The sequence below is a fragment of the Remersonia thermophila genome, chromosome 7, assembly GCF_042764415.1.
Source record: "Remersonia thermophila strain ATCC 22073 chromosome 7, whole genome shotgun sequence".
In the NCBI taxonomy this organism is placed as follows: Eukaryota; Fungi; Ascomycota; class Sordariomycetes; order Sordariales; family Chaetomiaceae; genus Remersonia; species Remersonia thermophila.
Genome location: NC_092223.1, coordinates 1,726,096 through 1,750,463, shown reverse-complemented (window position 1 = coordinate 1,750,463; position 24,368 = coordinate 1,726,096). Strand labels below are relative to the sequence as shown.

General features: G+C 60.2%; 8 protein-coding genes across 8 annotated transcripts; 6 read left to right on the top strand and 2 right to left on the bottom strand.

Annotated features, from left to right (window-relative positions):
- Positions 1-1,469: 1,469 nt before the first annotated feature.
- Positions 1,470-5,151, top strand: VTJ83DRAFT_7438 (uncharacterized protein; the record flags this gene model as incomplete). Its single annotated transcript, XM_071014260.1, has 4 exons — positions 1,470-1,562; positions 1,670-1,837; positions 1,907-4,894; positions 4,996-5,151. The coding sequence occupies 4 exons, from the start codon at positions 1,470-1,472 to the stop codon at positions 5,149-5,151; spliced, it is 3,405 nt and encodes a 1,134-aa protein (XP_070863655.1).
- Positions 5,152-6,045: 894 nt separating this feature from the next.
- On the bottom strand, positions 6,046-7,715 carry VTJ83DRAFT_7437 (uncharacterized protein; the record flags this gene model as incomplete). The annotated part of the gene is made up of 3 exons (XM_071014259.1): positions 6,046-6,908; positions 7,002-7,176; positions 7,242-7,715. The coding sequence occupies 3 exons, from the start codon at positions 7,713-7,715 to the stop codon at positions 6,046-6,048; spliced, it is 1,512 nt and encodes a 503-aa protein (XP_070863654.1).
- Positions 7,716-9,812: 2,097 nt separating this feature from the next.
- Positions 9,813-11,173, top strand: VTJ83DRAFT_7436 (uncharacterized protein; the record flags this gene model as incomplete). Its single annotated transcript, XM_071014258.1, has 2 exons — positions 9,813-10,126; positions 10,183-11,173. 2 exons carry the CDS (start codon positions 9,813-9,815, stop codon positions 11,171-11,173), a joined length of 1,305 nt encoding a protein of 434 aa, XP_070863653.1.
- Positions 11,174-11,988: 815 nt separating this feature from the next.
- On the top strand, positions 11,989-13,168 carry VTJ83DRAFT_7435 (uncharacterized protein; the record flags this gene model as incomplete). Its single annotated transcript, XM_071014257.1, has 3 exons — positions 11,989-12,205; positions 12,294-13,041; positions 13,108-13,168. 3 exons carry the CDS (start codon positions 11,989-11,991, stop codon positions 13,166-13,168), a joined length of 1,026 nt encoding a protein of 341 aa, XP_070863652.1.
- A 1,553-nt stretch (positions 13,169-14,721) lies between these two features.
- VTJ83DRAFT_7434 (uncharacterized protein) lies at positions 14,722-17,378 on the top strand (the record flags this gene model as incomplete). Its single annotated transcript, XM_071014256.1, has 7 exons — positions 14,722-14,918; positions 14,998-15,293; positions 15,374-15,537; positions 15,622-15,728; positions 15,814-16,566; positions 16,709-16,902; positions 17,020-17,378. The coding sequence occupies 7 exons, from the start codon at positions 14,722-14,724 to the stop codon at positions 17,376-17,378; spliced, it is 2,070 nt and encodes a 689-aa protein (XP_070863651.1).
- Positions 17,379-18,473: 1,095 nt separating this feature from the next.
- On the top strand, positions 18,474-19,098 carry VTJ83DRAFT_7433 (uncharacterized protein; the record flags this gene model as incomplete). The annotated part of the gene is made up of 2 exons (XM_071014255.1): positions 18,474-18,509; positions 18,661-19,098. 2 exons carry the CDS (start codon positions 18,474-18,476, stop codon positions 19,096-19,098), a joined length of 474 nt encoding a protein of 157 aa, XP_070863650.1.
- Positions 19,099-20,157: 1,059 nt separating this feature from the next.
- Positions 20,158-21,246, bottom strand: VTJ83DRAFT_7432 (uncharacterized protein; the record flags this gene model as incomplete). The annotated part of the gene is made up of 1 exon (XM_071014254.1): positions 20,158-21,246. The coding sequence occupies one exon, from the start codon at positions 21,244-21,246 to the stop codon at positions 20,158-20,160; it is 1,089 nt and encodes a 362-aa protein (XP_070863649.1).
- A 1,345-nt stretch (positions 21,247-22,591) lies between these two features.
- On the top strand, positions 22,592-23,884 carry VTJ83DRAFT_7431 (uncharacterized protein; the record flags this gene model as incomplete). The annotated part of the gene is made up of 2 exons (XM_071014253.1): positions 22,592-22,806; positions 22,885-23,884. 2 exons carry the CDS (start codon positions 22,592-22,594, stop codon positions 23,882-23,884), a joined length of 1,215 nt encoding a protein of 404 aa, XP_070863648.1.
- Between the last annotated feature and the right edge of the window lie 484 nt (positions 23,885-24,368).

The following is a 24,368-nucleotide window of genomic DNA, read 5'->3' as shown; positions in this document are numbered from 1 at the left end:
AATCTTTGATGCGGGTTTGTTTGCAGCGGAGCACTCCGGCGGCCTGGAGTTGCAGTCGCCAAGATCAGTGGCAGATGGAACTTTGGAGAAGTTCTTTGCGTAGCGGCAGAAACGATGAGAGGAAGCCGGCCTGATGAGAAAAAAAAAGATGCGATGCACCTGCAGGAGCCGATTGAAAAAGGATGAGGTTGTCGGAGATGACTAGTCGGGCTTTTCTGCACACGCGTACCTGAAGCTGAAGTATGACTTAATCAAAGGTCGTGTCTCTGGTGCCCTGTTGCCACTACGCCGGGCAAGTTTATCATTAGTTATGAGCTGGGCAGCGGGCCCTGGCTCAGTATCGGGTGGATGCCTGGTGGAAAAGAGGGCACGTGGGGCGGTGTGGACAGTGCGTCTTGTACCTTATGTCATATCTTGCACTGTTGGCCGCGTGCGGATGACATAAGCCCTGCAACCGGGAGCCTCGTGCTGCTGCGCGGCCAAAGGGCGAGAAGAGACATGCGCCGAAGAGCGAACGAACATTACACAGTACCTATGAACCCAATGCCGAGCGCAAGTTCTCCTCCAGTGAACAGCAGAAGCTGTACAGCACACAGGAGGCAGAAGAGAGGCATCTAGGTATCGCGGCGACACATGTACTGCGTACAAGTCACTAATACGTCGTAGGGGTTTGCACCGCCCCCCCCCCCCCCCCCCCCTGGACAACCTACCAAGACAACCAGGAAAGACAGCCGGCAAGCGGCTTTCCGACATGCTGCGCTCCTTTGAACGGGATCTCCTGGGGCCGGTCAGACAAAAGAATGCTGCTCTGGAACGGAGGTTTGCTTTTGGGAGCCTCAGCCCACGTCGTCCAGGCCGATATCCGTGTGTACATGAAAATAGGTGGGCACCTCTCTACGGTTACATCCACTGGGTATGGAGCACCCGCCACGGGACCGGTCCCCGTCTGCATCCATCGCCCCAAAAATGAAGGGTACAGCATTTCTCGGGCCTCTCTTGCTTTTCAATGCGCAAGACCGAGTCATGTCGCGAGTGTTTACGAGGCCAGGCCGCAGCGTACCTCGGGCAAAGGGGTACCCTAACCAAAGAAGACGGTCTTTTTTTTTGTTCGGCATTGCCCGCCGACCCCTTCTCCCAACGTTGCCCACCTCGCATCCGGGCGCTCTGATTGGCCCACAGGCGCGGTTTGCACCTTTTTGGGGTTCCTCAACCTCAGAAATTCGCACCCTGCAACAACCCACCCTCTTCAACCGCCTTTTCTTCTCTCTCTTTCTCTCCCCAAGACGCCGTCGCGAATCCCCCCCCCACCCCCAACGAATCCTCCCACCATCGCGAATCCCATCTTCTGGCCCTCCAAAGTCCCTTGCAAGCCGCGCCGACACGTCCGCTTCCACACTTACACGTTCCGGCGCGTCTAAGTCGCGTTTCCCATCCAAGCTCGGCTCTCGACCGAGGCCACTCTAGCCACCATGGCGCCACGTCCGCGGCAGAGCGTCAATGACGCCGACACATCCATGACCGACGCGCCAGACGCGCCAACCGCCCAGGCGGCCGACGAGATGGTACGTTGGCCCGCCTCCGAGCACGCGCTGCGCTGCGACGGGCCGCTTTCCGGGGCCGTCGGGACCAAACGAACCAGGCTTTTGGCTGACGCTGGACGCGCAACCAGGACGTCGATGAGACCCCCGACTACACCGATTCCGATACCAACCCCAACACAACCGAGAGCAGCGTCGCCGGCGATGCCGTCGCGGACGGCCGCAAGAAGCGCTCGGAAGCCAATCAATTACGGAGGAGCATATTTGGAAAGAAGCACGACCGTCTGGGAGAGTCCAAGGTGGGAAAGCTATGCCGCCGCTGCCGCCGCTGCCGTGGTTCTGGGAGCACCTAGCTGATTGGCGTCCAGGAAGATGACACGCTTCGCCGGTTCCGGTACCTGCTGGGCCTGACGGACCTCTTTCGCCACTTCATCGAGACGAACCCCAACCCCAAGATCCGCGAGATCATGGCCGAGATCGATCGTCAGAACGAGGAGGAGGCCAAGAAAAAGAAAGGCGGAGGCCGCCAGGGCGGCGCCACGAGCGAGAGGCGCCGTCGGACCGAGGCCGAGGAGGACGCCGAGCTGCTCAAGGACGAAAAGGAAGGGGGCTCGGCCGAGACGGTCTTCCGCGAGTCGCCGCCCTTCATCAACGGCACCATGAGGGACTACCAGATCGCCGGCCTGAACTGGATGATCTCTCTGCACGAAAACGGCATCTCGGGCATCCTGGCCGACGAAATGGGCCTGGGCAAGACCCTCCAGACCATCTCGTTCCTGGGCTACCTGCGGCACATCATGGGCATCACGGGCCCCCACCTCGTCACGGTGCCCAAGTCGACCCTCGACAACTGGAAGCGCGAGTTCGAAAAGTGGACGCCCGACGTCAACGTCCTCGTCCTGCAGGGCGCCAAGGACGAGCGCCAGCAGCTCATCAACGACCGCCTGGTCGACGAGAACTTTGACGTCTGCATCACCAGCTACGAGATGATACTCCGCGAGAAGGCCCACCTCAAGAAGTTTGCGTGGGAGTACATCATCATCGACGAGGCCCACCGCATCAAGAACGAGGAGTCGTCGCTGTCCCAGGTCATCCGCATGTTCACCTCGCGGAACCGCCTTCTCATCACCGGCACGCCCCTGCAAAACAACCTGCACGAGCTCTGGGCCCTCCTCAACTTCTTGCTCCCCGACGTCTTTGGCGACTCGGAAGCGTTCGACCAGTGGTTCTCGGGCCAAGGCCGCGATCAGGACACGGTGGTGCAGCAGCTGCACCGCGTGCTCCGGCCCTTCCTGCTCCGCCGCGTCAAGAGCGACGTCGAGAAGAGCCTTCTTCCCAAGAAGGAGATCAACGTCTACATTGGCATGTCCGAGATGCAGGTCAAGTGGTACAAGAAGATCCTCGAGAAGGACATCGACGCCGTCAACGGGGCCGGCGGCAAGCGCGAGTCCAAGACGCGGCTGCTCAACATCGTCATGCAGCTTCGCAAGTGCTGCAACCACCCCTACCTGTTCGAGGGCGCCGAGCCGGGCCCGCCCTACACGACCGACGAGCATCTCATCTTCAACTCGGGCAAGATGCTCGTCCTGGACAAGCTGCTCAAGCGCATCCAGGCGCAGGGCAGCCGCGTGCTCATCTTCTCGCAGATGAGCCGTCTCCTCGACATCCTGGAGGATTACTGCGTCTTCCGAGGCTACAAGTACTGCCGCATCGACGGCAGCACGGCCCACGAGGACCGCATCGCCGCCATTGACGAGTACAACAAGCCGGGATCCGAAAAGTTCATCTTCCTGCTGACCACGAGGGCCGGCGGCCTGGGCATCAACCTGACCACCGCCGACATTGTCATCCTCTACGACAGCGACTGGAATCCTCAGGCCGACCTGCAGGCCATGGACCGCGCGCATCGCATCGGCCAGACGAAGCAGGTCGTCGTGTACCGCTTCGTTACGGACAACGCCATCGAAGAAAAGGTCCTGGAGCGCGCGGCGCAGAAGCTGCGCCTCGATCAGCTCGTCATCCAGCAAGGCCGCGCCCAGGCCGCGGCCAAGGCGGCGGCCAACAAGGACGAGCTGCTCTCCATGATCCAGCACGGCGCCGAAAAGGTGTTCCAGACCAAGGGCGCCTTCGGGGAGCTCGCCGAGAAGGGCGCCAACCTGGACGATGACGACATCGACGCGATCCTCCAAGCCGGCGAGAAGCGGACGCAGGAGCTCAGCGCCCGGTACGAGAAGCTCGGCATCGACGACCTCCAAAAGTTCACGTCCGAGTCGGCCTACGAGTGGAACGGCGAGGATTTCGCGGCGCGCAAGAAGGACATCGGCATCAACTGGATCAACCCGTCCAAGCGCGAGCGCAAGGAGCAGATCTACTCGATCGACAAGTACTACAAGCAGGCGCTGCAGTCGGGCAACCGCGCCGAGCCCAAGCCCAAGGCCCCGCGCGCGCCCAAGCAGATCCCCGTCCACGACTACCAGTTCTACCCTCCCCGGCTCCGCGACCTCCAGGACAGGGAGACGGCGTACTACCGCAAGGAGATCGGGTACAAGGTCCCGCTTCCCGACGGCGACGACGACAACCTCTCGGAGCGCGAGGCCGAGAGGGCGCTGGACCAGCAGGAGATCGACAACGCCACGCCGCTGACCGAGGAGGAGCAAGAGGAGAAGCAGCGCCTGGCGCAGCAAGGGTTCGGCGACTGGAACCGGCGCGACTTCCAGCAGTTCATCAACGGCTCGGCCAAGTTTGGGCGGAACGACTACGAAGGCATCGCCACCGAGGTGGACAGCAAGACGCCCGCCGAGGTCAAGGCGTACGCAAAGGTCTTTTGGCAGCGCTACACCGAGATTGCCGACTACACAAAGTACATCAAGGTGATCGAGGACGGCGAGGAGCGCATGCGAAAGATTGAGCATCAGCGCAAGATGCTGCGCAAGAAGATGAGCCAGTACCGCGTGCCGCTTCAGCAGCTCAAGATTAGCTACTCGGTCTCGACGACCAACAAGAAGGTGTACACCGAGGAGGAGGACCGCTTCCTCCTGGTGATGCTGGACAAGTACGGCATCGACTCGGAAGGCATCTACGAAAAGATCCGCGATGAGATCCGCGAAAGCCCGCTTTTCCGCTTCGACTGGTTCTTCTTGAGCCGGACGCCGACGGAGCTGAGCCGGCGCTGCAACACGCTGCTCACGACGGTGGTCAAGGAGTTTGAGGACATCAACACCACCACCACCGCAACCACCAAGTCGAACGGCGCGAATGGCAAGCTGAAGCGCGAGGCCGACGATGAGGAGAACGACGAGGACAGCGTGCTGGGCTTGGCGCCGGCCAAGAAGAAGGCCAAGGCGAACGGCGTGAAGGTGAGCATTGGTTCCTCCTTCCCCCCCTCTCTCTCTCTCCCTCCCTCCCTTGGCAAGACAGGCACAGTAGAACGTGAGAGTTGACAAGATATATGATACAGAACAAGAACCTTGATAATGTCAAATCGGCCACGGCCAGCAAGGCCAACTCGGCGTCCCCCTCGCGGGCGTCGAGCGTGGCATCTACGGGCTCAAACACTGCGGTGACTTCGACCACCACAACCACCAAGGCGAAGACCAAGAGCAAGAAGAAGTAGATGTATCATGGTCAGAAGCAGGGCAAAGGTTTCAGGCCACCCCCCGTATGCCCCAGAGAGAGAACGGAGATGATGGCTCGAATGGCCGTGTTTCCTTCTTTCTGTCGGTCCGCAATTCGCAGATGGTGGGCGCGCTCAACACATAAACTTATTTTTCTTGTTGTTAGTATTGGCTGTCACACTTGGTTGTACGGGCAGTTAGAAAGAGAAGGGGGGATCTTGTTGATGGCGTTCTAGGGAGTTGGGTTTGCGTTTTATTGCGGTAGAGCGATGTTGACTACTACGCACTGCCGTGTGTCAGGTAAAGGAAGGTGGTGTTGACCAAAATTGCTACCATGCTGCGGAGAAGGAAAAGAAAAAATCAAAGAGAACTTGCTCACAAAAGGCCGGCGAGTTTCCGATGATCATGATGTGGGAAGGTCTGGTGCCTTTTCAACTTTGCGTCAACACAATCTCCATGCGGTTGTTGACTCTGCTGGTTGTCTTGCTGGGGCGGGGGGGCAGGCAGGCCTACACAGCGCAGATGTTGGTTAATTATATGCTACGCTGTCACTTACGCAGGATCGCAGGATGAGGAAGCAAGGCAGGAGAGGGTATTTAGTGTTTTTCTTTGAATCCGTCTATGCTGTTAACGACAGGATACTTGGGCCCTCGAACCCATTGTCCATTCTATCTGCGAAGGAGGGACCATACTGTAGTAAACGAGCAAGCCCCCCTTGTGAAAGAAAACAAGAAGCCTTGTTCCCGTGACACACATCACCGCCCACATCATCATGCTTTTCTTTTAGCTTTCAACGCCCATGGAAAAACACGAAAAAAAAAAAAAACCGGCCTCGATCCCTAACGCCCCAACGCCTCTTCTAGATCCCGCTTAGGTATCCAAGATACCAGTCCTCAATTCCACAAGGCATCGCCATCCACCATCTCGGTCTCGGCCCTCCCCGATCCAGAAGACCCGGCTCTCCACCTCCTTCTCCCCCACCTCTTCCTTCTCTGCTGCCGCTGCTGCTGCTGTTGTTGTTGTTGCCGCTGTTGCTGCTGCTGCAATGCCCCCACCAACGTCGTCGTCGTCGTCGGCGTCGGCGTCGGCGTCCACGCCGCAGAAGAGCCAGCAGTAGCATCCAGCCCCGGGCTCTCCTGCGCCTCCAAAAACCCCGTGCTCTGCGTCGGCGACCCCATGACGGCGGCGGCAGCAACAGCAGCAGACGGGGAGTAGGGCACGCGGTGGTGGACGGGGTGGTTCCGCGGCGACATGAGCGGCGCGGTGGCGGACGGCGGCGGGGTCGGGAGCTGTTGCTGCTGCTGCTGCTGCTGCTGCTGCTGCTGCTGCTGGGAGTAGCGCGGCGACGGGTGCGCCGGAAGGCCCAGCGGCATGCCCGCCGCCGCCCTGAACGTGGCGGACGCCGGGCTGAAGCGGGGGGACGAGGCGGGGGAGAAGGAGAGCGGGAGGGAGATGACGTTGTGGCGGATGCGGGAGCTGTGGTGGTGGCGGCGGAAGGGAAGGGAGAAAGGGCTGGCGCCCGTCCGGGGCTCGGATGGGTCGGGCCTGGCGAGCGGGGAGGTCGGGGACCAGGCGGGGCCGAAGGCGCGGCCCGGCGGGTGGATGACGAGGAGCAGCGCGGCGAGGAAGACGAGGGCGTCGTCGAGGAGGAGGGCGGTGAGCTGGGAGCGCGCGAAGGGGGCGGCAAAGTTGGTGCTCCAGACCGTGATGCGAATGATGGTGCGGAGGAGGAGGAGAGCGGTGGAGGCTTGGAGGGCTGGGGTTGGAGGGAGGTTGGTTAGAAGATACGTTTTTCCCTTTTTTTCATTGTGAGTGGAACATGGGGGTAGGGGTGGTGGTGCGGACGTACAGAGGAGGAGGTATCGGAATCGGCGGGCCAGATAGACGTGGGCGTATGTGTCGTCGAGGATGTAGCGGCGGCGGGCAAGCTTGTATTTAAAGTATTGACAGAGGCCCAGGAAGGAAAGGAGGCTGAAAGCCTGGATGGAAAGGCCCGTCAGGAGCATGCTCACGCCTTGAGCGGCCTGCCGGGAAGCGTCCGTCAGCGCTCGTTCTCCCTCTCCATGGACCGACCCGAGACCCTTCCTACCTCCTGAGCCTCGTGAGCCGTCGAGGCAAAGCCTATCCCAACCGATTGGAAGGCGAGGATGAAAACGTCGAGGATCACGAAGAAGACGTTCACGTATCCCGGGTCCGAGACGAGCCGGAACTCGTCTCCGTAGATGACCATGACGTGGGGAAGCACCAGAGAAGCAGCGGACATGATGAGCACGGCGCCCCAGTGCGTTCCCAGGAGATAGACGGCGGCATAGACGCTCCTGGTCGGGTTGGCCATGAGCAGGATCTTTGCGACGTGGCCCACGACGGCAACGAGGAGCGCCAGGAGCAGCAACGCCGTGGAAGTGCGCGCCCCAAACCGGAGCCCGTTGAAGACGACGGGCGGGATCAGAGCGGCGAAAAGGCCCAGCATGGCGGCATCGCCGGCCGGTGCTGCCCCGCCGACCAGAGCCTCGACAAAGACGGAGCACTTGTCTCCATAGCAGACGTGTCCGGAGGAGGCCATGGTTGCCGTTGGGGACGAAGGGCGTCCCTTTGGTTTCTTCCGTCAGCCGTCACGGCGGAGCTGGGTCGGCATCGGAGTGCCGCTGGAGGAGGCGACTCTGCTGGCCCAAGAGGATGCCATGGCGACAGCGGCGGGGCAGAGTACCGCTAGATATCATCATGCCTTTCTACTCCCGGTGGTCCCGGGGCATTGGATGGTTGTTGGTGAGCGGGTTCAGCTGTCCTTCACGCTAGCCGCCGGGGCGCTCAGCTTGCATGGCGATAGGTGTGTTGGGAGTGGTGGCTAAACCGCAAGGCTCCGATATGGGGGCGAAGGAAGGGCATCCTCCACAGTCTCTGGAGGATACTGTTCGAGCCGTCGGGTCGCAAGGCTGCATTGCGCTGCACTGCACTGCGCGCCTGTCACCTCACCTCCGGTTCCACGGCAGATGAATCTCTCCCTTCTCCTTTCGGCATGTCTTTTCCGATCGGAGACACTTTAGCAAGGCCAGGTTCCATTCTCTTTACCATGGGATCCCGTTCTTCCCCCATGCAAGATGGATGAGCTATATGCTGTTGGTTGTTGGACGCGGAACTGCCACTACCCTGGGCTTCGCCAACGCCAATCGGAGAGGCTTTCTTGTTGGAAACGGTTGGGTGTAAGGTTGCAGTTGTTGTTTTCATCACGGAGCCAAATCCTACCTACGGTGTCTCAGGTAGCAACTTTACTGTGCGGCGCACGGTACAGGGGGCGCAGTGTGGCTGAGGGGCCTTTGGAGGCACACACAGGTTCGTTCCAACGTGACCTCGGGGCGGCGGTTCTTGAAGTTCCCTCATGGGCCATGACCTACCTACGGTACCGTACTGCAATGAACGAGATGATGAATCACTACAATACACGGGCTCTAAATACATGCCAGGAGAAAAAGGAGCAAGCATCCTGCTCCATTTCATCAACGGTGTGACTTGGCTTGGTGGTCATTGGCGGCATGATGAAGCCTGAATGGTTCAAAGAACGTGTAACTGGGATACCTCACCTCACTTACTACTATGTGTGTACTGAGCATGCACAACCCTAACCCTTGTCCACGGCTTCCCTTCTACGGTGTACGTTGTAACGGTGTAAGTCCCGAGAGGGACAGTGGAGCCTTGTGCTATGTGAGCACGCTACACTACCGTACGCTAGCATCAAGATCGAGATGGGAGAAATATCATCACCCCTGAAGGACCCAGACGAACCGCATGGAACCTTCGCCAAGTGATAACCGTCGGGTTGCCGTACCCCCGACGCCAGGCCTGACCCAGCCCCGCAATCTGCCTGTCCACGTTTTGCATATGTGCCGCGCTTTTGCGGCACGGGGGGGGGGGGGGGGGACCGGGGTTGTCTCCCATCTCGGGGCCCCCGTCCCCCAAGGCCAGCCACAACGTTGGGTGGCCTGGCTCGAAAAGCAAACCCTGGAACTTCAAACAGCGAGATGGAAAAGGACAGGGACAGGGACAGGGCCCGCCAACCTGATCTCACTCCGACCAGTAGCGTGTACTGCAGGCTGGCAATAGATCCACGTCCCCGGGGGAACCGAGTGCCTGCAATGTAACGACCGTCTCACCCTCTCCCGCCTCTTTGCTCCCTTCTCGGCCGTCTCAACTCGCCACGCTTCTCCCAGTCCCTCCTGCCCAGCACCAAGGACAGATCGTTCGTGGTTCATACCGAATTCCCCGTCCCTGGTCGTCACCAATGCTCTGCAGACTCGGGTGGCCGCCACGACGAAGTTGACTCCGGTTTGAGAAGCCATCAGCAGAGAGCAGCAGGGATGCGTGTTCTTTATCGTTCGGCGTGGTTGCTCATCATGCAATTGTCCTGGCGGTTTCGCCCTTTCGGGCGCTCTCGATAACCCTCAACAAGGCTTTGGTTGCGACCCGCGCATGAATTATACTCTGGGATTCTCGGAATGGCAACCTGCGTTACACCGTACATTAAGCTCAACCCGCAACCCGGGGTTGGCCCAAGCTGCCAGAGAGGTGTACAAAAGGAGGAGGCTTCCCACGCGGAAACCCTCATGGGATCTTCTTGTCTGAATCCCAGCCCCATCCCAACCGGTTCCTCAGCTCGGGCGTCAACATGCTTTCCAAGTTGCTCTTCGGGACCGCCGTTGCGGTCTCGACTCTTCTCCCTGCCTCCTTGGCTGCTCCAGGCCCGGCCAAGAGAGACCTGAACACCATCGACCTCGTCGCGGGCGACCTTCCTCCCTACGATCCCGCACAGGATGAGGATGGGTTCCTCCGGCTGACCTACGACGCCATCGCCAACCTCCGCGAGCAAAAGAACCTCGGCAAAGGCAAAGGAAAAGCCAAAAGAAAATGCAACGGGAAAGGCAAGGGCAAGGGCAAGGGCAAGGGATGCGACCTGACCAAGGTCAAGGTTCGCCGTAACTGGTACGTCCGTCCCAACGTTGGTGGCGCACCGCTTAGGGTTGCTGACCCCTGCATAGGAAGTCTCTCTCGAACGAGGAGAAGAAGAAGTATACCGGCGCCATCAACTGCCTCCACTCCAAGCCTTCCCGCTACGACCCGGCCGAGGTCCCGGGCGCCCTGAACCGCTACGACGACTTCGTTGCGGTTCACCTGATCCAAACCCGCACCATCCACGCGACGGCCAACTTCCTCCACTGGCATCGCTACTTCATCTGGCTCTTCGAAGAGGCCCTCAAGGAGGAGTGCGGCTACGACGGCCCGTTCCCCTACTGGCACTGGCCCGACACCGCCGCCCAGCCCTACCCCTCCATCGTCTTCAACGACGGGGAGTTCGGCCTCGGGGGCAACGGCGAAAACGTGCCCCACAACCCCAACGGCACCCTGATGGGCGGCGGCCTCATCGTCATCCCCGTCGAGAACAGCGGCGGCGGCTGCGTCACCACCGGCCCCTTTGCCAACTTCACCGTCAACCTGGGCCCCATCGCCCCGACCCTCGACCTTGTGCCCCCCGTCACGGTCGGCGGCCAGCCCCCGCTGACCCCCAACCCGCGCTGCCTCCGCCGCGCCATCTCTCAATGGACCGCCAGCACCTGGACCACGGCCCCGCACATCCTCGAACTCCTCGAAAACCCGGCCTTCAGCACCATCGGGCCCTTCCAGTCCCGCCTCCAGGGCGACTTCCCCAACGGCTTCCCCGGCGTGCACGCCGCCGGCCACTTCACCATCGGCGGCGACCCGGGCGGCGACTTGTTCGCCGCCCCGGGCGACCCGGCCTTTTGGGTGCATCACGCCCAGGTGGACCGCGTCTGGTGGCTCTGGCAGCTCCTGGACGCCTCGGGCGCGAGGTACGACCAGGTGGCGGGGACCATCACCATGTTGAACGACCCGCCCAGCAGGAACGGGACGCTCGACGACATCATTGAGATGGGCGCCGTGACGGATGTTACGTTAAAGATGAAGGAGCTTGTTAGCACGGTCGACGGGCCGTTCTGCTACATTTATCTGTAAAGAGGGATGATGATGGTGAGAGGATAGGTCGAGCCAAGGGGGAGGGGGGCCTGCGCGGGTGTCAAGGATTACAAACGGATCTTGGGAACGATGTTAGCCCATGTTTGGATGAAGAAGGTTGTGCAACGTAACACTTGGGTGGTGTAGTAAGGGGTGGTGTAGTAAGTAGTAAGGTACATACCACATGCAATAATACCCGAGTACCCAGATACCCGGTCGTCACCTACACAGTAATTAGAAGCCAAGGGCACGTTGCCATTGTCGTCGGGTCCGTGTCCGTACTTTAGCCGCACGGACTGAGCCGTTGAGTCCCGCCCGCCCCACAGTGTGGGGACCACATACTATACAACATACTATACAGTGTTGTTTCGGCGATCCGCACCGTGTCCAACGCAAGCTTGTTATGAGACGAACACCCCGAACACCCCCAAGGAACGAACGGAGCGATGTTGGATCTTTGCACGCATGAGGCAACACAGCCACCATCCTCAACGGTCAAGCCGTTTCTGAACCCCGAACCTGCATTAGCAAGAACTTCATGCCAGATCTAGGACGATCCGGCATTCCCATCCACCCAACTCACCTCCTTTGTTAGTAAACATTGACAAATGACAGGGAGAGAGGAGCGAACCGAGTCATGGGAGGCTGAGATGTTGCGATGACGTTACTATAGACCCCAGAGCCAAGCCAAGTTCTCAGGGCCAAAACCACCACCCCCAATCCCCAGCGGCGCGAGTGAACGGGACGCGCTCATACTTCGCTTATCTCTCACTCCTCGGTCGTTGATCGGAGCCATATTATCCCTCGTTCACTCGATGAGCAGGGCCCTGACCCTTCGGGTTGCATCATGCCCCGTCCCCACCGCAAGCGCGGGCGCTTGTTATGCAAGCCGTCGCTCGAGGCCTGCACATCGGATACGCTGCTTCAACGCCTACGCACCGCTCTTCAGTGAGCTTGCAACCACAGACGGGCGCGTCAAGGGCTTGGGCAAAGAGATAGCCGACGAGTATGCCCGGCGCAGAGACCGCTACGGTAAGCCCTGCCTCTCTTTTGCGTTGGCAGGGAGCTGGGTGCAGCAGACCGCGCCGTTGGATCCTCGGACTGACACGTCGCGAGGCAGAGGTGCCCAAGCACCCGATGGTGCTCGCCCACGGCCTGCTCGGGTTTTCCGAGCTGAAGCTGGCCGGGTCCTACCTCCCCAGCATCCACTACTGGCGAGGCATCAAGGAAGCCTTGACGGCCAACCGCGCCGAGATCATCACCACCTCGGTTCCCCCCACGAGCTCCATCGAGAAGCGAGCCGCCAAGCTCGCCCAAGACATCGAGGCCCAGGCCCATGGCAGGAGCGTCAACATCGTGGCCCATAGCATGGGCGGCCTGGACGCCCGCTACATGATCTCGCGGCTCCAGCCTGCCAACGTCAAGGTCAAGTCTCTCGTCACCATCTCGACCCCGCACCACGGGAGCCCCTTCGCAGACTACCTCATCGACGGCATCCCTCCCCATCACCTCAAGCGCCTGTACAGCCTCTGGGAGCGCATCACCGGCTGGGAGCCCAGCGCCTTTGCCCAGCTGACCACGCGGTACATGAACGACGAGTTCAACCCGCAGACCCCCGACGACCCGGAAGTCCGGTATCTCTCGTACGGCTCCATGGTCAAGCACAGGCCGCCGCTCCTGAGCCCCTTCAGGCACTCGCACCGCATCATCGACAAGCGGGAGGGGCCCAACGACGGCCTGGTCAGCGTCGAAAGCAGCAAATGGGGCACGTACAAAGGCACCCTGCTCGGGGTGGACCACCTCGACCTGATCAACTGGAGCAACAGGCTCCGGTACACCATGCAGAAGTGGATGGGGCACCCGCCGTCGTACGTTGTGCAGAGCCTGACCCGGGTTTCATGGTGGCGGCGTAGCTGACCGTCTCTCGCGTCTAGGTTCAATGCCGTGGCCTTTTATTTGGACATTGGCGATATGCTGGCCAAGGAAGGGCTGTAATCAGTGTAGGGCTTGTTGTGAACATCCGCTGGGGACGGGACTCTCGGTGCATCTTTTGACTCGTCATTCAACACCGAGTCGTCCCAAGGCGCCCACACCCCCTGACCTTCCCCAGTCTTGCCTCCGTGGCCCAGTCTCTCTTGGCTTCCCCAAACGCTATTCTCTGACATGGGCAGCATGCCGCTTGCCACGAGTTTCCGTTTTCTGTGCGGAACTTGTCCTGCGAGCTTGGGAGAGAGAGGTTGGTGGATCGCAGCTCCTATCCGACGGTGGTCCGCCAACGAGAAGAAAAGGCACCGGGACAAGTAACCCATCCTACCGTGCTCGGATTTTCTAGTTCAAGCCTAAGCAACCACGGGAAAGCTACTATTTACCAGGCAACATCGGTTTCCATGATCACCGCGGGTACAGGAGGCTGCCATGATCTGTGGGTAAAGAACCTTCCCCCGGGACGCCACGCCATCCGAACCCGACATTCAGGAACATGGTCAAGGCCAACCTGGCGGGTGCTGGCCCAAGATCCAAGGAGAGCTGAAGATGGGCCTTGGCGATATCAGGCACAACCATCAACACGTCGTCAGCAGCACGTGGATAAAGGACAGCGTTCTACGAGATGACAACGTTCCCATCCTCTCGAGCACCGTGTCTTCCCCTAACCGTCCCATGACTCACGAGATTGGGATACAGGTCCCAAAATAACCCGAAAGATGTTTAGATGATGGGCTTGGTGTCCGACGAACAATAATATTATATCTCGTTCGGACAATCCCCTGTTCATGGGGAACTCCACAATACAATTTCTGAATCTCTCTCCTCTCGATCACCTGTTTACTCTTCGCACCGGCTCTGCCATGTTACGTGGCACGCCACCTGAATGCTTCTCGTACTTGCGACGTACTTCCTTGACATGCCCATCTCCATCATGTCCCCCTCCAAGTCCGGACGGATATCACTGTACCTGCATAAGCCACACCCGCCTCGGGAGCAGTGCAACCCCTCCTCATGCGGCCAAAGATACAAGAACTGGAACAATGTAAATCGCCCGGATTGGCTCAGGCACTCCCGCTTCGTGCTCGTCAGATACATACATGGATGTAGGGGAGCTGTGAGATGGACCGAAGCCTGAGTAGGTATGATATGTGTATAATTTCTCTGCCCTCGTTGTGCCACAGCGGTCCGGCCTCTTGCCGCTCGGTCCGTCTTTGTGCGTCGTCACCCTGCGTAGCTCAAAATTTCGACGCCCGTTCTCTGCAAGGTCCCCTCCATATGCCCTCATCGTGATGTCTGGGCACCAGTCACTCGTAGATATGACATCTCCATCTCTCCATCTTGCCCCCGCCCGCGCCCCGACAGGCACGTGGGCATTGGGGGTGATGAGCATCCTCACCGTTGCAGGTAACATCACGCCCTCTGTCTGGACATTCGTGGTGTCATTTTTTTCTTCTTCTTGCATCAACAAACATACACAAGCATCTTCTGGATCTGCCTCCTCGCTCATCCGTCGTCTGAACGAACGATATCCCATCTAGGATCTATCGCCAGAGAGTGGAACCATGCGGCCACTCCACAGGATAGCTGCCGCCGCAGCCCTAACCGCCTCCGTCGTCGTCGTCCAGCCCGAGTCAACGTACTCCCCGGTGCGGCCTCCAGCAATTCCCCTGGCCGTGAGATCGCCCTATCTGAACGCATGGCTTCAGAGAGAAGGTGGATCAGGACCTGTCCTCCCGGGGTCCTGGCCCCGACATTGGACGTAAGCATTCATCCCCCCCTCCCTTATCCTACTCCCGCCTTTTTCTCAAGAGCTAACAACGCCTCCGACGAGAAAAAAGTGGCGGCGCTCTCGGGTGGCAGGGCCTGGTCGCCGTCGACGGGGCGACGTACAACTGGATGGGCGCCTGGCCGGGCCCCGAGCTCGCGGGCCAAACGTCGGCCGAGTACACGTCGACCAAGAGCATCTTCACGCTGGATGTTGCCGGCAAGGTGGTTTTGACGGTTACCTTCCTGTCGCCCGTCTACCCGGACGATATGGCGCGGCAGTCGCAGCAGTTCTCGTACGTGGCGGTCGGCGCGAGGTCTGCGGACGGCGCGGAGCACAGCGTTCAGGTGTATATGGACGTCACGGGCGGTAAGACATGGTCTCCTGCTGCGCCACGCTTCTTCTTCCGGGGTGAGGTATTGTCAGCTGAGGACTAACGGGAATAACAGAATGGGCCAGCGGCGATGTGTCGGAGGGTATCCGGTGGGAATCAGGGATCTCTGGTGATGTCTCGTACCACAAATTCTACCGCGAGTCCCAGGAGGAGCTGAAGGAAGATGACGAGATTGCCGCTTGGGGCAGCTGGTATCTGGCTACGAGTTCGGAGGGCAGCGTAAGCCTCATTGAGACTCTCACTCCGCCCCCCTTTGATACTCGTAGACAAGCGTGGGCATAGCATCTGACCATGATCGTACAGTTGACCTGGCAAATTGGAGAAGACGTGACGGTACGGAGCCAGTTCGCCAACCACCAACTCCTCACCAACGAGGCAGACTCGAATTTCCGGGCGGTAGACGACGCGTGGTAAGCCCCCTCCCCCTCTTTTTTTTTTTTTTTTCCAATAAGCATGTTTCGATCTACCGCAGGCGCAAGACTGAGACATCTCCAGGCCCGTCTTTGCCTTCTCTCACGACCTGGGGAACGTGGGTAACGACAACACGGAACGGGTGTTCACCCTTGGGCTCGTCCAGGACAACGTCATCCGCTTCGCTGGCCTCAGCGGGGAGATGGAACCCGTCCCCGGGCTATGGTCATCGTACCACCAAGACGAGATCTCCGCCATGGCGGCTTTCTACTCTGACTACCAGCACGCGCTCGATTCGTCATCGGCCCTCGACCAGCAGATCCAGGCCGACTCTGAAAACGCCGCCGGCCAGGACTACGCCGCCATCACCACCCTCGCCGTCCGTCAAACGTTCGGTGGGCTGCAATGCGCCGGCACGGCCTCCAAGCCGTACATCTTTCTCAAGGAGATCAGCTCCAACAGCGACATCCAAACCGTCGACGTCATCTTCCCGGCGCTTCCCATCTTCCTGTACCTAAACGCCACGCTCGCCAGATACCTGCTGGATCCGTTGTTTGAGAACCAAGAGAGCGGAGCGTACCCCAACGCCTACGCGGAGCACGACCTCGGAACGTTCCCGGTGGCCAGGGGCTATCCTGACGGCAACGACGAGCCCATGCCGCTGGAAGAATGCGGAAATATGATCATCATGAGCCTGGCATATGCCCAGCGAACCGGGGACGTTGCGTACCTCGCGGCGCACTACCCGCTCCTGTCCCAATGGGCGTGCTTTTTGGTGGAGGAGTCCCTCATTCCCCAAGACCAGCTGAGCACGGACGACTTTGCCGGGACTCTGTCGTAAGCCTCATCTCATTTCTCTCTGTCTCTCTTTCTCTTTCGTAACCTCCCATCTCCAATCCCAGCCGGGGGGGGGCAGAGATTGGTGTGGTCTACTGCATCAGACAAGCCATGTGCTAACAAACCACTCACTCGGCGGCAGAAACCAAACGAATCTCGCCATCAAGGGCATCATCGGCCTCAAGGCCATGTCCGAGATCGCCTTGCTGACCAACCACTCGGACTCCTACGGCGCCGTCGCCAGCGCCTATCTTGAAGGTTGGAGGTCTCTTGCCATCAACACGGCGGCCAACCCGCCGCACGCGACGCTGAGCTACGGCCAGAACGAGACTTACGGTAAGCATCAACCCCCCCGCTTGCTTCTTCTGCATCCTAGAGAAAGTGGATGATCAAACCCTTTCCTGACTCGACTTGCACCGAAACGCACACGCACGCACGCCCCCCCAAAAACAGGCCTCCTCTACAACCTCTACGCGGACCGCCTCCTCAACCTCTCCTTCATCCCCCAGGACATCCTGTCGATGCAGTCCGACTTCTACCCCACCGTCGCGGGCGAGTACGGCGTGCCCCTCGACACGCGCCGCCCCTGGGCCAAGTCGGACTGGCAGATGTTCGCGGCGGCCGTGGCGAGCCGCTCGACGAGGGACCTGCTGGTGTCCAAGCTGGCGCGCTGGGTGGGCGAGACGGCCTCGGACAGGGCGTTTACGGATCTGTACGACGTGAACACGGGGGGGTTTCCCGAGGGGGGGCCGTATTTTATGGCCCGGCCTGTGCAGGGAGCGGTGTTTGCTTTGCTGGCGCTGCCGGCGTAAAGAGGCGGCGGGAGAGCGTGCTCGTGGCGGATGGGCGTTGTTGAAGGGAGCTGAGGGTTGGTTGCTACCTCCAGCTGTCGCTGGCTATGGGTGTTGGGAACAGGGTGGTGGTGACCTTTGCGTGCATGACTGGTATGCTCTGGACGGCTCGAGGTTGGGCAAGACATTGATTGGGAAGAAAGAAAGGAGATCTCGTCTTCCAAGGGATGATAGGCTATGGATGTTGCATTGTTGCATTTTGACTTGACTCGTAGGATCATCCTCTATAGTATGCCTAGGTGAGGGGAGGGAAGGATAAGCTCATGGTAATAGCGAGCCTCTTTCGCCTGGTGACATTCACACGAGACATGCGATGCGTCCATCTCCCGTCAAGCCACCCCTTTCAACGGAAGAGGGAAACCGGTGTCCTGCGACGGCCGGCCACCACGATCTCGAGGATCCTGGGTGAGACGAAACAGCCGGCGGTGAGGCGCAAAGCCCGAGCCAATAAGTAGGTGCTCGTGTGCCATTCCACCGGCCGCATCGTGTGTTCATGGTGCGATGTTGCCGCTTTGGACGCGCGGCGGTTGCACAAGAATGAGACCGTGAGCGAGGCGGCACAAAGAGGCCGACCCTTGGGGGGCGAGGGCGCACGGGCCAGTCGGCGCTCCTGGGTGCTCTTGGACCCTAACCCTCCACAAGGTCTCGTGCTAACAACAGCCGGGCTGGCCATCTGCCCCGCGAGACATGAGTCAGGCTAGAGAGTGACTTGTGGGCCAGATCCTTAGCGGCGGGCTCCCCTGTGACGAAACCCCACCCCCCGCCCTGCTAACAACCACCTCCGCCGGGCATCCCACCATCGCAACTCGTGGTAACGGTCAGGTTTGAGAGTCGACAGAGCGTCTCACGGAATCCCCAACGTTGAATCCGAGGAGTGACTAGGCGTGGTCGAGATACCAACCTGATCGCGTTCTGCACCAGGCGATTCTCTCGAGAGACCCTCCATCGCCGCGCGGAGCTTTGTAGACGACCAAGGCGATCGTCCTCCCTCATCCCGCTGAGCGAGCTGCTTGGCGACCCATCGATTCGCTTTCGCAACCGCAGAAATCTGCAGCCATGAATCCTCACAAGGCCAAGAAGATTGATGTCAGCGTAAGTCCGGCGTCTCCCTCGTTTTTTCTTTTCTTTCCCCTCGGCGGTGCGCATGAAGCCGCCGTGCCACCGACCGTTTCGCCCACCATCCGGGCCCAACAACGCCGAGGGAAACTGGAGCCTCATGACTAACAGCACCCAACCCGGGCAGTCCCTCTCCCCCGAGGAGCAGCGCCTCTTCCGCCTCTACGGCAAGCTCCCCAGCCGTAGCGATCACTTTGCCAAGCACCTCAAGGAGCGCAAGTACTTCGACAGCGGCGACTACGCCATGAACAAGGCCGGCAAGGGCAACAGCGTCGACACGGGCGCCGTGGGCAGCCAGCACCCGCTGCCCGAGAACATCCCCCACCTCACGAGCCCCATCGTGGGACCCAACGGCCACCACCTCAGCATCAGCAGCGGCCTGCAGATCCACCCCCACCAGCACTCGAGCCTCGCCCAGGCCGCCGGAAGCCCCGTCAAGGAGAGCAGCTCGCTGAACCGCGAGGCGAGCGCCGAGGATATTGAAGAGGGACAGGGTGAGCAGCAGCAGCAGCAACAGCAGGAACCCGCTGCCGCCGGACAACAGGACGGGGCCGCCCGTACATGATCGGGGCGCGCGCGACGAAGGCGCAAGGCTCGAAAGACGAGGTCGATCGGCATGCGCCGCAACCGCATGACGGCGGCGTCTCGAAGGCCTTCTGCTTCATATCAGTGGGCAGGCAGACTGTGCTCTCCAGATGGCCCTGCAACGAACGAGCAATGAAATCTTTCCCCTCTTCCTCCTTTCCCTCCTCCATAACCACCACTACCGCTACCGCTACCACTATCACTACCACCGCCAGTTCGGGACACTACAGCGTGCGAGAATGGACCAAACAACTTTCCTGCGGCGTTTCGTCGGGTCGGGTCGGGTCGGGTCTTGCTCTGTATTCTCTTCGGATGGGTTTGGATGGCAAAAAGGAGCGATGGAGGCAACAGGGAGATTGAGCCTAGATGGGACATGTTGGACATTTTGTACTTTCCCCCTCCTGCGCAATCCGTTCGGGCACGGCGCTGATTCTTTTTTCTTTTCGCCGATGGAGAGAGAGCAACCTCGTGGATGTCTCTTCACCAGGTCCTCCGTCGGACTACCGAACACGGAAACCGGCGAGTCAATCCGGGCAGTTCCGCGTCCAGAAGGCCTTTGGGGTGTTTAGGTTCAGGGGAACGATGGTGGCATGGGAAAACGGAGAGAACGCTTCGGAACCGATGTTGTGCTAGCGGATTGGGGGGTTACGGGACAGGCGTTTGTTTTGTTTTTTTCCCCCTCGTTATTATCTGTCACACGCGCCAGGTGCCATCTCTATTTTTCTCTCGGTAGTTATTCGATGAAGTTCCATGGGCACCCTGTGCTACCGCGAACACGGCAAGAAGCGGATCGAGGAAGCATTCGCTTTGTTTCGACTCCCTGTGTTTGCCGCCGTTCAAGGAGTCCCCAAGCCGTGGTTGATTTCCGCGGCCGGAAATAAGCCTCTCCTGGGAGAATGGCATGTGAGCGAGGAAGCGAGGGGACAGGATGGTGGACCTCGCTGCCCAACACCCACCACCCGCCGCCCACCACCGCTTAGGCAGCGACGCGAACCCCCATCCGTCAGGTCCGGTGGCCATCCGGCTTGCCATTCTCGGTTTAGGCTTCGAGGGCCTTTTTGGCCATGGCGAGAACTCCGTCAAAAGTCTTGTTGCCCCCAATGAACCCCGAGGCGTGCACAAAAACGGAACCCGGGACTCCGGAGATGGCGTCCAGCTCCTCGTCCCGGAAGCCCCTCCACTCGGCCGGCAGCGGTTTCCTGCTCTCAAACGAGTCCTTGGCGACGGGCACGCACTGAATCCTCCACTTGGCGTCCGGGACGGGCTTCTCCGGGTAGAGCACGTAGAGCACCTTGGCGGCCTCGGGCCCGGCCTGGTCCTCGAGGCTGTAGAGGTGGTCCTTCCACGGCGCCGACTGACGCTTGAGCACCACGATGCGACCCTGCTCGTCGTACTGCTTGCGCTCGTTGTACGCCTCGGCCACCACCTCCCGCGCCGGCAGCCACGCCCGCGTGTAGTAGTCGAGGTCGCGGTCAAACTCCTCGCCGATGCGCCGGCTGGCCTGCTCGAAGCGGGCGTCCTCGGCCGCCTGCGCCTCGGCCGGGTCCTCGGGCACGGGGTCGTTCCAGTTGGGGTTCAGCCTCCCGACCACGGCGCCGAGCGTGAAGCCGCCGTCCGAGAAGCGCTTCTCCAGCCCCGCCGCCGACAGGCCCGCCGGGTCGTAGACGCCGATGCCGTTGTCGTGGGCGTCGAGCGCCTCGACGAAGCTTTCGTACAGCTTGGCCCACACCAGGCCGACGGCCTCGCTCTCCCGGTCCTCGGCGCCGAGCTTGCGGGCGACGATCTCGCGGCCAAAGTGCAGGTAGACCAGCCCGGCGCTGCTCAGCTTGGTCGGGCGGCCGGGGAACGTGGTGGTGAAGCCGCGCTGGTGGTGGTCGTAGCGGTGGCGGGCCGGGTCGTACTCACCGCCGACGTCGACGACGGTGTGGCACTCGGCGAGGACCGCGGGGTCGCGGGTGCGGACCAGCCGGGCGGATTGGTAGGCGGGCACGTGGGTGCGCAGCATGTGGACGGCCAGGGCCTCGTCGGCGTGGAAGTGCCCATTGTGGGTGCCGATGACGACCTCGTCGGAGGTCTTGAGGCGCTTGGGTGCGTTTTCGGCCATTTTGCGGACGAGAGTTCGGAGCATGCAAGAAACCTAAGGTAGCCGGGGGTTCTGGTTGGCTTGTTGGGGTTAGGGAAGAAGATGAGAGGTTGGTTTGGGTTGATGTAGCTGGCCGGATAGAATGGGTGCCTGCCTATCCGTTGTAAACCAAGTCCTCCTCCGTACGTACCTGACTTTTTTCCAAGCTGCGTGGACCAGTTTGTTACACACGACGTCATGCATTACCGTACTGGGGAAAGGCTCCAGCTTCTAGGTTCCTTCCTGCCCGAGACCCAGCGGTTCGATAGGTAGCTATTCGGTGTAACCACCCGAGGTAAGGTAACAAGACGTACCGGTAACAAATGGCGCCTTTTTTTTTTTGAGAAGGTCTCTTTGCACCATGTCGCTGGTCCCCGTGCACCATGTCTCCACTTTTGACCCTAACCCTTGCACCTAACACTTCGTCGACTGCGCGCATGAAGCCATCACCACCATCAACATGATGGTCTTAATCAACCTCGCAGCGGCTGGATAGCTTCAAAAACGCAACACAAATCGAATAGCTATAGTTCATAACAGTGGGCCAGATAACATAATCTATACAAAGCTCTAACCCCGAGGCGTCTCCAGCGTTATATCGTTATCGTATCCCGGTACATCGAGGTTGAGGGTGCGGCTACCCGTTCGCGACGAGGTACAGGGTTAGGGTTTAAGCCGTACGTACTGCGCCTTAACAAGGGACTGGCAACACCGATATGTTAGCTGCGGAATTAGTAGATTGGGCTGAAAGTGGTTGAAAAGCGATGCATTTGACTTGAATAGGTCAATTGAAGATGATGACTTCGATGGCTTCATGCGCGCAGTCGACGAAGTGTTAGGTGCAAGGGTTAGGGTTAAAAGTGGAGACATGGTGCACGGGGACCAGCGACATGGTGCAAAGAGACCTTCTCTTTTTTTAACCCCCCCCCCAGCCGGGCAGCCGGCAGGCGCGCAGGGGGGGCGGAGGGATCGATCTTAGTGTACTACAGTACACTGGAACGCGCCGTCCTACACGATGACACCCACGCCTCAGGAAACGGGCGACCAGACGTGTGACCCTTGACCCGCAACCCGCAACGCAGCCGGCACAGGCCGCCATCCCGTTCTTCCAATTCTTGCATTCAACCCTTTTTCCATCCATTCACTTAGCTGACACTCCTTCCGTCCATCTGTCCAAATCTGTCCAATCTGTTCCAGTCCCCGAATCCATTCCGAATCTTAATCATTAATCCTCGGCCCTCAATCCCCCAATTCAGCTCGCCCTCCCCGAGAAAACCCCTTCCGTGTTTCCATCCGCCGCTCCATCGCTCCATATCCCATCTCCAACTCCAGTTGCGCCATCAAAACAGCCATGACCATGGAAGTCACATCGCGCAGCCGATTACAAGACACGAGAGTCAAAGCCGAGGATGACACCGAGGCCGAGAAGCCCACCTATCGCTCGTGGAAGAAAAAGTATCGCAAGATGCGCATCATCTTTGACCAAAAGATGCACGAGGGCGAGGAGCTTCACAGGCTCGAGCAGAAGGCCTTGGCCACGGCGAAGAGGCTGGCCGTCCAGAAAGAGTGCGTCAAGCTCTGCTCGCCCCGAGTCGGGCCGCGGCGCTCCCCAACGGTACCCGTGCTAACTCGCGATCCGTCCAGCCGGTTGCTCGACATCCTCCTTGACGTCAACAATTCGCGCCAGATCCCCCCCGAGAAGCGCATAGATCTCAGCCTCGACCCTCCATCCGACGCCGAAAACGACGCCCTCCTCCTCGACATCGACCGGCCATCGACGCCACCCCCCGGTCCCCCTCCCGCCACGTCTTACAGGAAGCTCCTCAAAGAGGTCCCCCATTACACCTTCGCCTCCGCCGCCGAGCACTGCCCCGAGTTCCTTGCCGACCTCGAAGCCGGCCGCGACTCTCCTGCCGACCCGGCCCAGGGCGCCTCCCACCCGCCCTCCTTCCTCACCGCCGACGACATCGACAACTACATCTGGGAGCTCGACACGCAGCTCGCCAACGAGAAAGCCGCCGCCGCCGCCTCCTCCTCCTCCGAACCCAACCAGGGCCCCAAAAAGGACGCCAAAGACGCCGCTCCCTCCCCCCTCCCCACCCTCGCCCCCCTGGCCCACGCCAGCAGCCATCAAACGCCGCGCGACACGCAGCGCGACTTTGCTCTTCGCAACCCCGTCTCCGTCTACAACTGGCTGCGCAAGCACGCGCCCAAGACGTTCCTCCAGGACGGCGAACACGACAAGGAAGGCGCCGGGGGCAAGGAGAACGGCGACGACCACCCCGGCTCCGCCCGCCGCGCCAAGGCGGGCGGCGGTGATCGCGCCTCCCGCCCCGAAAAGGGCTCCGCCTCGGCCCGGGGCGCCTCGAAACGCTCCCGCGCCGCCGCAGCCGCCGCCGTCGACAGCTTCGAGGACCCAGACGACGACGCCAGCGTCGTGGGCGGGCCGGCGACCCCCGTCCCGGGCGGTGCCAAAGGCGCCAAGAGGAAGCGGGTGGTGGACGACGACCCGGGCTATAGGCCCAAGGGCGGGTCGAGCCGGCCGAGCAAGAAGAAGCGGAAGAGCGACGGCGCAGAGAAGACGCCGTCGGGTGGGAAGGGGGCCAAGAAGAGCGAGGCGGCTAGCGCGGCGTATGAGGATTAGGTGCCGCCACCACTCGTTGACCGGGGTTGTGCCCGGGGTTTGGGTGGGATGGCATGCTCCGAGGGCTTGATGGTCAAGGTCTCTCCACCGACCTACATAGAACGCCGCCGCTGGATGGGAAGAAGGAGGGAGGGTGGGGTGGGTGTAGGATGTGTGCGTGCGTGCGTATGTCAGTATTCTTTCCTCCTATGGCTACCATCGCTTGCCTCGTCTCTTCCGGGTTTGTCTGTTTATTTACACAGAACCATGGCGATTCAATCACGCCGTGAATCGGTTCAACCGGGGGCGTTTGTGGTTTTAGATTGGGTTCCTTTATGGGCGGTCAAGAGGTGATGGGCGATGGGTTTCGTGGATCGGGAACGGGGTGGCGTCAGTTTGGATATGTATGTAGTATGTATTATTTGTATCATCTCATGTTATGCTGCCTCTTGATTTTCACATGGGTCATTCGTCGTGAAAACGTCGAGTCCGTTATAACGGCAGC